Genomic DNA, 12,713 nt, shown 5'->3' with positions numbered 1-12,713 from the left:
CTGTACAGAGGGGTTACAATTACATGGTCAAGATAATGAGTACATTTCTTATCAAGCATTGTAGCCTCCTCCTTTGTTTCCCCTTCCCATCCCTTTGCATCCTCCCCCCCCCCCCCGTGTCCCCCACCAAAGTTGTAGAGTTTGTTTTTCTACATAACGACTTGTACATCTCATTGTTGCAATGGGTCCTCCTGTATCCCTGTTTTAACGATTTGTTTTTTCCCTTCCCCTCCACATATACCAACAGGGTTATACCAGGGGGGAGGGACATACAAAGCAACAAAGACATAATCTTTTTTTTTTTTAAATTTTATTCAAAGACATAATCTTATAAATATGTTAGAAACAATTTATGTAGTTCTTTTATGATGTGAACTTTGAGGATTTAATCTGTGGTAGTCATCCCATTATACAATAATACACTTTTTGTCCTCTTAGAGAGGACTTAAGCATTGTCTTAGATTTTGTTTTGAGGCATAAGAAGCATTAGTCTTTTGTAAAATTTGCTTGTGGAAATTGTCATTAAGAGCTGCTCTTAAAACTTAAAAATATACTTGGTATGAATTTCCAGATAGCTGTTTTATTAGTACATTTCCATTATAATAAAAATGCTTAAGTATTTTGCTGATAAAAGTATTTACTGATTATAAGTTAGTGAAAGGAAAGGGATTTCGTCTCATATCTTTTTTTTGCGGGGGGGGGGCATCCAGTCATGGAGCCTGAACTCTGGGCCTGGGCGCTGTCCCTCAGCTCTTCAGCTCAAGGCTAGCGCTCTACCACTGGAGCCACAGCACCACTTCCGGCTTTTTTTCTTTTTGCTTATGTGGTGCTGAGGAATTGAACCCAGGGCCTCAAGCATGCAAGGCAAGTGCTCTACCACTGAGCCACCTTCCCAGCCCCTCATCTCGTATCTTTTTAACAATAATGGCATGTGCATTATTAAAGTATTAAATCTCTTTGTCATTGCTTCTTTAGGAGTATTTAACATCTATGTTTTTTAAAGGCTATCAAATAATTGGTTTATTTTTCTTCTATATTTTATATAAATCCTCCTTTAGCTTAGGTTTTTTTTTTTCTTTTTTTAATTCTAGAGCAGCCTGGAATTGGTCCTGAATTTGTAAAAATTCTTTGTCAGCCTCCAAGTGATTGATTCCAGATATTCATCAGCACAGTTTATTTCTGCTAGTATCTTACTTCTTCCACCACTTCCCTCAACGCCTGCCCTGTTGTGGGGCTTGAACTTCGGGCCTTTGCTTGCTTGCTTATATCTGGCACTCTACCACTTGAACCATGACTCCAGGCCTGCTGTGTATGTATGTGTGCATGTGCCAGTACTGGGGCTTGAACTCAGAGTTTAGGCAGTGTCCTTTGGCTTTTTCTACTCAAGGCTGGAGCTCTGTCACTTGAGTCATATCTTCACTTCCAGTTTTTTGGTGGTCAGCTAAAGGTAACTGTATCATGGACTTTCCTGTCTGGACTGGCTTTGAACTGTGATCATCCTCCTTTGTCAGCCTCCTGAGTATGTAGGGTTACAGGCCTGAGCCACCAGCTCCTAGCTCAGGCCTGCTTTTTGCTGGCTTATTGGAGAGGGAGTCTTGTGGACTTTTCTGGCCAGATAGGCTTTAAACTGCAGTCCTCTGGATCTCAGTCTCTTGAGTATCTAGGATTACAGATGTGAGCTACTAGCACATGGTTAGTTGTTTTGTTTCTTAAGTGTTACTGGGGATTGAACTCATGCCATTGTGTTTGGTAGACAAACAGGAGCTGTACCACTTGAGCCATACCCTTATCCTCTATTAGGTTTTATATTTGATAGGTCTTGATTGACAAAAACTGTTTGATGGTTAGACATATATAAATATACATTAGTATAAACCAGTTTAGCCATTGATCCTAAATACCTATTTAGACATCCTTTTCCCCTCAAATTCTTCCAAAATGTATATATTTTAATATAATTTTTATAAAATGTATATATAATATATAAATATAAAACATAAGGTGGAAAGAGATAGCAACTAAGAGCACAGTTACATCTGAAAGTATAATTGGTTGGAAGATGAATGTAATTTTCAAACGCATGAATTTTCAAATGCATGTTCATTTCTCAAGCTTAGTGGAAGGACTTTTTTTCTTGCTGTATTGTGTAAAAACTATTAGTTGATCTTTTCCTACATAGATAGCATTTTGAGTGACAATATTAGAAATTGAACAAGGGTATATCACATCTCATTCAGTGTATTTCCTTGTTCTTGATGAATTTTAATGATATGGTAAAAAATGATAATAGATCTTGGAAAATTCTCATAAAGACACTGCAAATCCTCATAAAGATGCTTACAAGGTTCTAGTTTCCCTCTCACTTTTTTCTGTTTTTCTATTTCAAGGCTTTATCTCTAACCTAACCATTCAGAGACAGTACTTCCCTAATGATGAAGACCAGGTTGGGGCAGCCAAAGCATTGCTGCGTCTCCAGGACACCTACAATCTGGATACAGATACTATCTCAAAGGGTAATCTTCCAGGTAAGATCGTTCTTACAGTATATCAAGGTGCCTGTTGCCTAGCCAATCTATTCAGTCCACTAGGAAATGTTAGTAGTAAAGTATCTTAAAAATTTTCAAGTATAATTTGGTTGATAGCCTTTTTTTCTTTTTGATTATGGAGCCTGAATTCAGGGCCTGGGCACTGTCCCTGAGCTCTTTTGTTCAAGGTTAGCACTCTACAACTTTGAGCCATAGTCTTCTGGTTTTCTGGTGGTAATTGGAGATTAAAATAATTTCACAGACTTTTTTGTCCAGGCTGGCTTTGAACCTCGGTCTTCAGATCTCAGCCTCCTGAGTAGCTAGGATTACAGGCTGTTTCATAGCCTTTGAGTACAAAAAATGCTCCTTTTCTTCTTTATGTTGTTTTTTTTCAAATCTTATTCTGGAAAATGTCAAGCAACACACACACACACACACACACACACACACAAGCAACACACACACACACACACACAAATGAAAATAATAATAGGATCACTGAGCATCAAATATCTTTGTGCCAGTATTGGGTCTTGAGCTCAGGACCTTCAGCACTTGCTTAGCTTTTTCACTAAGGTTTGTGCTTTACCACTTGAACCACACCTCCACTTCCAAGTTTTTGCTGGTTAATTAGAAACAAAAGTATTTCAGATTTGACTGCCCAAGTTGTCCTCAAATTGTGATCCTCAGATCTTAGCATCCTGGGTAGATAGCACTACAGGTGTGAGCCACTCAAAAGATGTTATTTACAATTGGATTTTTAGTTGTCTGTTGAATCTCCTTTATTCCTTCCATTGTCTCCTCCTCCATCATCCCTCCTTCCTTCACTTCCTTCCTTCCTTCCTTCCTCCTCCTCCTTTTTCCTTCATTTTGTCTCCATCTTTTCTCTGCTACCTCCTCCTTCCTTCTTTCTTCCTCCTTCCTCCTTAACTTTCGTCTTTCCTCCTTATCTTTTCTTCCTTTTCCTCCTTCCTTCTTCCACTTATTCTTCTACCACCTTCCCCCTCCCCCCACAACCACAGTGGTCACTTGGGAAACCTGATTGTTAGTTCAGTGTAATATATTCACATTCTGTAGATTTCTTTGGCAGTATTTAAAATTGTTCTAACTTCTGTGTTTCTTACAAATTGGTTAGACTTTGAGGTTGTTAGATTCAAGTTGTTTTTAAAATTAGATCCATAGGTGGCGCTAATGAACTTTGAATTGAATTGCATGAATCCAGGTCTTGAGTCTCATTACATTTTTTTGTGATGAGGATGGATTATGAATGGGTTTAGGGGCTGAGAGCCTACTTATAATGAGCTCCCCGAGTTTTATCAGTTTGTGCAACCTTTGCAGATCATTGCCTAGAACTAATTTTTTTCTTTTTTCTTTTGGTCATCTCATTCTAGTTTGGTTATTTGGGGTTTTATAATCAATTCTTTCAGGAACCAGTTGGTTACACTGAACTATAGTTTCTGAACTAGAGTTTATACAGGAAAGACAGGCTTAATCCTTGATTATCAATTTTCAGAGTAATGAATTGATGCCCTAATAACTTTTTTTTTTTTTTTTGGTCAGTCATGGGGCTTGAACTCTGGGCCTGGGTATTGTCTCTTTAGCTCAAGGCTAGCACTCTGCCACTCTAGCCACAGTGCCACTTCCATTTTTCTGAGTGGTTTATTAGAGATAAGAGTCTCACAGACTTTCTTGTACAGACTTTCCTGCCTGGGCTGACTTTGAACAGCAATCCTCAGATCTCAGCCTCCTGAGTAGCTAGGATTACAGGCGTGAGCCACCCATCTGGTAGCTTTCTGTAGAGATGATCAGTGACCTTATCTAAAGTATCATGAATTCATGGATTTTCATATACAGTATTTTGTATTTCAGCTTATTCTTTTTTTTTTTTTTGGTGCCAGAACTGGGGCTTGACCCCATGGCTTGGGTGCTATCTCCGAGCTCCTTTGTTGTTGTTGTTGTTGTTGTTCAAGGCTAGTGCTCTACCACTTGAGCCACAGCTCCCCTTTTGGCTTTCTGGTAGTTTGAGATAAAGAGTCCCATGGACTTTCTTGCCAGGCTTCAAATTGCAATCCTCAGATTTCATCCTCCTGAGTAATTGGGATCATAGGTGTGAGCCACTGGCACCTAAACCTCATTATTTATTTTAATGTTCAGATTATCCCAATTTTAGATAGTGAGAACTTCTTCATATCAGCTCATTATTTCATTTGTCTTTGCGATGATTGTATTATTCATTGGTAACAAGGAAACTTCTTTGCTATGGAGGCCCTGAGGTTAAGCCCCAGTGTCACCAGGAAAAAAAGGTGCAAAAACAGATCATAAAATGGGAAAAATAATTGATTTTTAATTGATAAGTGAAAAAGAAATTTTTTTGTTTTTGGGTCCGGACATGGGGCCTGAACTCTGGGCCTGGGTGCTGTCCCTCAGCTCTTCAGCTCAAGGCGAGCGCTCTACCACTTGAGCTACAGTGCCACTCCGGTTTTTTTCTTTTTGCTTTATGTGGTGCTGAGGAATCGAACCCAGGGCCTCAGGCATGCAAGGCAAGCGCTCTACCACTGAGCCACCTTCCCAGCCCCGTGATAAAGAAATTTTATCCAGAATGCATAAAAATTCAAAGCAATAATAAGAACAACTGCATTTTTTTTCAGCCATGCGGCTTGAACCTGGGTCCTGGGCACTATCACTGAGTGCTCAAGGCTAGCACTCTTCCACTTTGAGTCATAGCTCCACTTGTGGTTTTTTGGTAATTAGAGGTAAGAGTCTCCGGGATATTCCTGCCCGGGCTGGCTTTGCACTGTGATCCTCAGATCTCAGCCTCAGCTAGGATTAAAGGTGTGAGTTACCAGCACCCTGCCTCAACTGCATTTTATTAATAGCAAAGATTTGACTGTTTTTTCCAAAGAAGATACACAAATGGTGGATGTACACAAAAAGATACTCAGTGTTATTTGTCATTAGGGAAATGAAAAAAACATGATGAAATACCACTTCATACCCACCAGAATGTCTTAATAAAAAAGAATGTAGCTGGGCACTGGTGGCTCACACCTGTAATCCTAGCTACTTAGGAGGCTGCAATCTGAAGATCGCAGTTCAAAGCCAGCCTGGGCAGGAAAGACCGTGAGACTCCTATCTCCAACAAACTACTAGAAAACTGGAAGTGGCTCTGTAGCTCAAGTGGTAGAGTGCTCGCCTTGAGCTGAAGAGGCCCAGAGTTCAAATTCCACAGCCGACCAAAAAAAAAAAAAAAGAATGTAGTATTAAGTATCTGCAAGGTTGTAGACAAGTTGCAGTCTTATCACAGATGGTGGAAATGAAAAATGGTATAATCACCTTGGAAAATAGCAATTTTTCAAAGTGTTAAGCAGAGTTGCTATGTGACCCAGCAGTTTCACTGCTACATATATTCTCAACATATGTAGCAACCCAAATGTCCATAAACTGATAAAATATAGTCTGCCTATACAGTGCATTATTTGGCAGTGAAAGGATGCTACAACATGGATGAACCTTGAAATAATACTGAGTAAAAGTGTACAAATACAAAAATGACATATTGTATTGCTCCATTTATATGAAATGTTCAAAGTAGGTAAATCAGTAGAGATAGAAAGTGGTTTGTCTAGGATTGGCATTGGGTTGGGGAGCTGATGGATAGTAATTGTTAGTGACAGAATGTGTGTGTGTGTGTGTGTGGTATACCAGTATTATTGGGGCTTGAACTTAAGGCCTAGCACTTTTGTTTAGCTTTCTGGCTCAAGGCTGACACTCTACCAATTAAGCTATACACTCCAGTTCCTGGGATTGTTTTAGGGTAATAAAAATGTTGTAAAATTATATTGTGATAATTGTTACATAACTATGAATATACTAAGAATTATTGTAATTTTTTAATGAACTCAATGGCATTTAAATTATGTATCATAATGCCATTAAAAAAACAGTCAACAGGTTTGCCTCTCTTTGTATATATCCATTTGTTGGTCAGGAATAACATTTCATATGGTGATTTCTGCTGTTAGAGAATAGCATATTTCAATTTAATTGCTTTTTGTTTTAGATTGATGGCTACTATGTCTTGGATTCTTATGTGCCACATAGGTTACATTACTTTTTACATTTTTCCTTTGTCCATAAAAACAGGATAATTTTATTTTTCCTACCTCAGCATTTTTGTAAAGTTCAAATGAAAGTGAAATAAAACTTTTAAGTACAGAGTACTATGAAAATTCCCAAAGTTCTCTTTATTTTCTTTTCCCAGGAGTAAAACACAAATCTTTTCTAACAGCTGAGGACTGCTTTGAGTTGGGCAAAGTGGCCTATACAGAAGCAGATTATTACCATACAGAACTGTGGATGGAACAAGCACTGAGGCAGCTGGATGAAGGCGAGGTTTCTACCGTAGATAAAGTCTCTGTTCTAGATTATTTGAGCTATGCTGTGTACCAACAGGGAGACCTGGATAAGGCACTTTTGCTCACGAAGAAGCTTCTTGAATTAGGTATGTTATTTGGGCCTAATTTAGGTTATAATTATATAGAGGATATGAATTATTTGTGTGTCCATCCATATGCCTTTACGAATTTGTTAGCGGTCAAGAACCTTATCTGTTGGACATACTTTATCCTCTCACTGTTTATTCTCAAAGAAAATGGCTACTGATTTTTCTCCCCTAATAGTACTGTAATGTTGACTGCATTCTTCCACTCTGTTCTCCAGGAAATTAAAAATTGGATGTATTCTAACTAGTCAAAAATATTCACTTACCCTATTACCCTGTTAAATGCTAACCAGTTTCCTTTGAAATACATTACTGGTTTATTGCATTTAAGATTCAAAATTTTCAAAAATGTGATTTTATTAGAAATCAGACCACTAGTGCTTTGAAAAGAGATGGAGTATTTTTCTGAGTATTATTCAAGGGCCATGTGCATCATACTTACCTGGTATTTGGTAGAAATGAAAGTCCTTTGATTTCTATTCAACCTATTAATAATCTTTGGAAATTGAATCATAGAGTTTATACAATAATAAATTTAGGTAGCCTTTTGTGTATTATAAACCTTTTTTTATGGATAGGAAGTATGTGTGAGTTAGAAAAGTCAGTTGAAAAGTATTGTTCATCTAAATGTGAAGGGTTTTTTTTTTGTTTGTTTTAGCTGGTCCTGGGGTTTGAACTCTGGGCCTGGCTGCTATCCCTGAGCTTCTTTTGCTCAAGGTTATCACTTGAGGCACAGCGCCATTTCCAGCCTTTTCTGAGTAGTTTATTGCATGGGAGTCTCATGGACTTTCCTGCCCTGGCTGGCTTTGAGCTATAATCCTTAGATCTCAGCCTTCTGAATAGTATTACAGGCATAAGCCACTGGCACTCGGCAAAAGTAAAATTTTGATGATTGGTTTATTTCCTAGGTGAACAAATGAAGATATTAGTTCAGATGGCCTTTTTGCTTTCAGTATTTTCTAATGAATTTTCCGTCTGATTTATAACATGTTTTATATTTATTGTAAAACTCTATTAATACAGAAAAGGATACATAAGAGTCACCCATAAACCAATCACTCAAAAATACCCTTTTGTGTCAATATAGTATATATTTCCCTCCCTACACATGCACACTTTTCCCTTGTACAAAGTAGGCTTTTGTGATGTATGGCAAGTTTCTAAAGGATAAGACATGCTTTTACTCTAGGTCTAGATTTCTTAAATGCTTTACTGGTCTGCAGTTTTTATTTTTATCTCTGTATGTGGTGGTTTGGATTGTTTTCTTGTCCGGATGGGTGGTGTAGTTCTCTTCCTTTACTAAAAGGTAGCTAAAAATTATCACTAGCAATTCTGAGGCAGTTAGTGGATTTTGGCTTATTTGAAAATTACAGCTTTAGTTTATTTTTTTCCTTCTTACTTAGAAATTTGGGGCTGAAATCAACTCAGCCTCACATGTAAGCTGTGTTCTGTATTTATAATGTATCGGTGATAAATGTTTTTGAACTATGTATGTTGTGATTACTTATGATTGCCTTTCAGACTCAAAATCTTTTGCAATAAATAGGATGAGTAGGATTTTAAGATGTATTTGACATCAAATTGAGCCTAGTTTCTTTGGCTAATTAGTAAGTTCTCAAAGACAAGCAATAATTGAAATAAATTGAAATAAAAGGCTGTTTCTGTCTCCAGAACTGCTTTTCATATAGAATGACTACATGTAGTGGTTTACTTGACACAGTACTAGTTTATATTTATTGTTGGGGTATACTGTTTATAGTGCTTTCTTTCACTCTCAAAAGCATCTTGATTTACAAAATAAAAGAATGGTCTCATATATTACTGTATTCTTATGCTTGACTCTAAAGTTACCTACATGAATATGCTTTATTTCTCTTGTACTAGATCCTGAACATCAGAGAGCTAATGGTAACTTAAAATATTTTGAATATATAATGGCTAAAGAAAAAGACACCAATAAATCTACTTCAGATGGTCAGTTTGATCAGAAAACCACACCAAAGAAAAAAGGGATTGCTGTGGATTATCTACCAGAAAGACAGAAGTACGAAATGCTGTGCCGTGGGGAGGGTATCAAAATGGTAAAGTGGAAAAGTCAATTGTGTGTGTGTGTGAGTGTATGTATATTATGTGTTTGTACCTAGTTCTAGAGAGACTGACAGTTCTTCTATATTTAAGTCTATGTGAAAATCAGAGTGGTTGTATATACTGTAATAGTCCCTATCACCTTATTGTGGATGTCACACTTAACATGCTCCATTTGTTTTGCAAGCTCTTCAGACATCAGTAGATAAATAGGCCTAAACAAGAAAAATTATATTTGTTAAAATTGAACAAGTGTGTTTTTCAAGACTTCTCAGAGCTTTTTAATAACAATGTACATTATGATATATGTTGTTTTGCCAAGAATTTGATCATAGGCAGTATCATTTGGTACTGGTGTTCAGTTGAATAAGGGCCCAGGTTGGTGGCTCAAGCCTATTATCCTACCTACTTCGAAAGCAGAGATCATAGTCCCAGCAAAGTAGTTCACAAACTACTGGGCTCAGTGGTATGTGCCTATTACCCTAATGACATAGGGAAGCACAAGTGGAAGGATCAAAAACCCAGGATGGCCAAGACATAAAACAAGATTTTACTTAAAAAAATAACCAATACAAGATTGAGATTTTTGGTTCGAAGCCAGCCAAGCCAGTAAAATCTGAGACTCTTCTCCAGTTAACTATCAAAAAGCTGGAAGTGGGTGACTAAAGTGGAAGAGTTCTAGCCTTGGGCAAAAAAGCTCAAGGACAGCATCCTGCCCCTGAGTTCAAACCTCAGGTCTGTACACATACACACACCATACACCCCAGTAATATCAAACTAATTAGTGAAAAGGTGCTGGTGGCTGATGTTTAAAATACTAGCTTCTCAAGAAGCTGAAATCTGAGGATCAAGATTTAAAGCCATTCTGGGAAGAATGGTCTACTAGATTGGAATTGTGTCTAAAATGTTACAGCACCAGCTTTGAATAAGAAAGTATAGAGAGACTACCAGGTTCAGAATTTAAGCCATAGTTACTGGTACCCCCAAAAAACATTTTTAAAACTAATTTTTAAAAAGGTGATATGAAATAGGGCTGAAGGCACCTTAAGTGGTAGAGCACCAGCAGCCAAGTCCTGAATTCAACGCCAGTACTGCCAAAAAAAGTGAATTTTTTTAGACTAAATATTTGCGAAATGTTTATTTTTTTTCTTTACCAGTAACTAAAGCTTGAACATACATGCATAACTGCATATATATGTGTTCAGAGGCTAGGCTTTTTTTGATATTGGTGTTTCATCCTCACCAATAACAGCAAAATATGAATATTATATCTTTGTTGGTGCTTTCAATAACCAGGTTTATGGACTTCATGCTTTTTTTGGGGGGCTGGTTCTGGAGCTTAAACTTGGCCTGGGTATTGTCCTTGAGCCTCTTTGTGCTCAAGGCTAGTGCTCTACCACTTGAACCACAGTACCACTTCCGGCTTTTTCTGTTTATGTGGTACTGAGCAATAGAACCCAGGAGTTGACACGTGCTAGGCAAACACTCTGCCACGAAGCCACATTCCTAGCCCTATGCTTACTTTGATACCTAATGAGTACATGTAAGAATAATATATTTTGTTAATTTCTTTTTCTTATTTCCAAATATTGTAGTATGTATATTAGTCAACTTCACTACTGTGACAAAACACCTGAGGTAAGCAAAAGGAATAAAGATATATTTTGGTTCTTAGGTTCATAGGTTTTAGTGAGTGGTTTGTTCACATTACTCATTTGGACTTGTGGCAAGGCTTAACATCAGGAGGGGAAGAATGTAGAAAGCAGACCAGTTTACCTCATGGTGGCCAGGAAGCAGAGAGATTTAGAGATGGGGTTATCTGTATCTCCCTCAAGGTATACCCACAGTGGACTTTAACTAGGCTTAACTCCTGGAGGTTCTGTACCTCCTAACTACTGCATGCTGATTGGCCAAGTCTTGAAGTACATTTTAGATTCAAACTATAATAGTATTTATCTCTTAATAAGGACTCAAACACAAAGCCATATGACTCTTGAAAAAATTCACAGTAGTTCCATGGTAACATCAGGTGACTATTCAAATTTCTAAGATTTTTTTTTTTTCTTGTACCAATCCTTCAGCTTGAACTCAGGGCCTGGGCACTGTCCCTGAGCTCTTTTGCTCAAGGCTAGCATTCTACCCTTGAGCCACAGCTATACTTCTGGCTTTTTTTGGTGATTAATTGGAGATTAGAGTCTCACAGACTTTACTGTCCAGGCTGGTTTTGAACCATGATCTTCAGATCTCAGCCTCCTGAGTAGCTAGGGTAACAGGCATGAACTACCAGTGCCCAACAAGCAGATTTTTTTTTTTTGCCCTTAACATCTTTTAAAAAAATCAGCAAGTAGAACTATAGGGACAAAACAGGAGCCTGATAATTTACCAGTTTGTTAATGAGACACCTACATGTCAACTCTGCCCACAATAAGGGCAACGTGATTTTTTTACAGATGTTTAAATTTATTTTGTTATATAAAAGACCTAATTGACATAAAACTTTATATTTGACCCTAAAGTGCATGAGTAGTAAATATGAATTATTGTTATATTAATAATTAAAACTAATAATTTCTTCTTCATAGTTGATCAAATTACATGCATTAGCATGTCTGTAATCCCAACACTAAGAAAGCCAAGGTAGGAAGATCATGAGTTCCAGGCTAGCCTAGGTTATATATCAAGACCTCAAGCCACGCCACCTTCCAAAAAAAATAAGAGAAAGAATCAGCTATATAATGATGTATTTCAGTATGTACATATATATGATTGAAAGGAACATTTCATTGTTTGATAGTTACAACTGAGTTTTATTTTGATGCAGGAAAGGTTAAGAGGGAAATCCTGTCTTTTTACTTCAGGTGTTCTATCTCTCCCAGCCAAAAGAAGCCTTTTTGTTCCAGTGCTGTGGTTTTACCCAGTGCCTCCCACATCCTAGAGAGAACTATTGCTGAGTCACTTTTATTCTAAGATTCATGTTTGATGCAAAATATTTATAATATACTATTGCTTTTGTATATTCTTCCAGAAATACTCTGTATATGCAAACATAATTTTTTCTTATCTGCACAGGAATAATTATTAAAAATATTATTACTCTTAATAGATTTGTCATTCTCTTTAGACTCCACGAAGACAAAAAAGACTGTTTTGCCGTTACCATGATGGAAACAGAAATCCTAAATTTATTCTGGCTCCAGCCAAGCAGGAAGATGAGTGGGACAAGCCCCGAATTATTCGCTTCCATGATATTATTTCTGATGCAGAAATTGAAATTGTCAAAGATCTAGCAAAACCAAGGGTAAATTTTTTTAAAATTCTCCTCAACTTACTGTATATCTGGTTTAATTTCTCCTTTGTAATATAACAGGACAATTGGTATGGAGGTAACTCCAACAATAATTTTAAATATTATTATCTCAGCATAATTGTTGAGTCATTATATTGGCTCTTCTTATGCTAATATTTCTGTTATCAAAACAAGTAACACATCTTACACTAGGCCTTACACACTGGATAATGAAAGTTGTAAATGAAGTTCTTATTTACATTTAACAAATTTGTGTTTTGTTCTTTTACTGGAAAAAAATATATCTATAATTTTT

The 12,713-nt window shown here is 37.1% G+C and overlaps 1 protein-coding gene across 3 annotated transcripts in view; it reads left to right on the top strand.

Annotated features, from left to right (window-relative positions):
- P4ha1 (prolyl 4-hydroxylase, alpha polypeptide I) overlaps positions 1 to 12,713 on the top strand; it is a 64,012-nt gene that overhangs the window by 23,633 nt on the left and 27,666 nt on the right. For all 3 annotated transcript variants that reach the window (XM_013025689.1, XM_013025690.1, XM_013025691.1), the window contains exons 5-8: positions 2,388 to 2,525; positions 6,787 to 7,026; positions 8,911 to 9,107; positions 12,233 to 12,409. In XM_013025689.1, coding sequence (XP_012881143.1) covers positions 2,388 to 2,525; positions 6,787 to 7,026; positions 8,911 to 9,107; positions 12,233 to 12,409 — 752 coding nt within the window. The remainder of the gene's footprint in view (positions 1 to 2,387; positions 2,526 to 6,786; positions 7,027 to 8,910; positions 9,108 to 12,232; positions 12,410 to 12,713) is intronic.

Source organism: Dipodomys ordii, unplaced genomic scaffold (genome assembly GCF_000151885.1).
Source record: "Dipodomys ordii isolate 6190 unplaced genomic scaffold, Dord_2.0 Scaffold86, whole genome shotgun sequence".
Classification (NCBI taxonomy): domain Eukaryota; kingdom Metazoa; phylum Chordata; class Mammalia; order Rodentia; family Heteromyidae; genus Dipodomys; species Dipodomys ordii.
The sequence above is the reverse complement of the archived record's forward strand: the minus strand, read 5'-3'. Positions and strand labels throughout refer to the sequence as shown.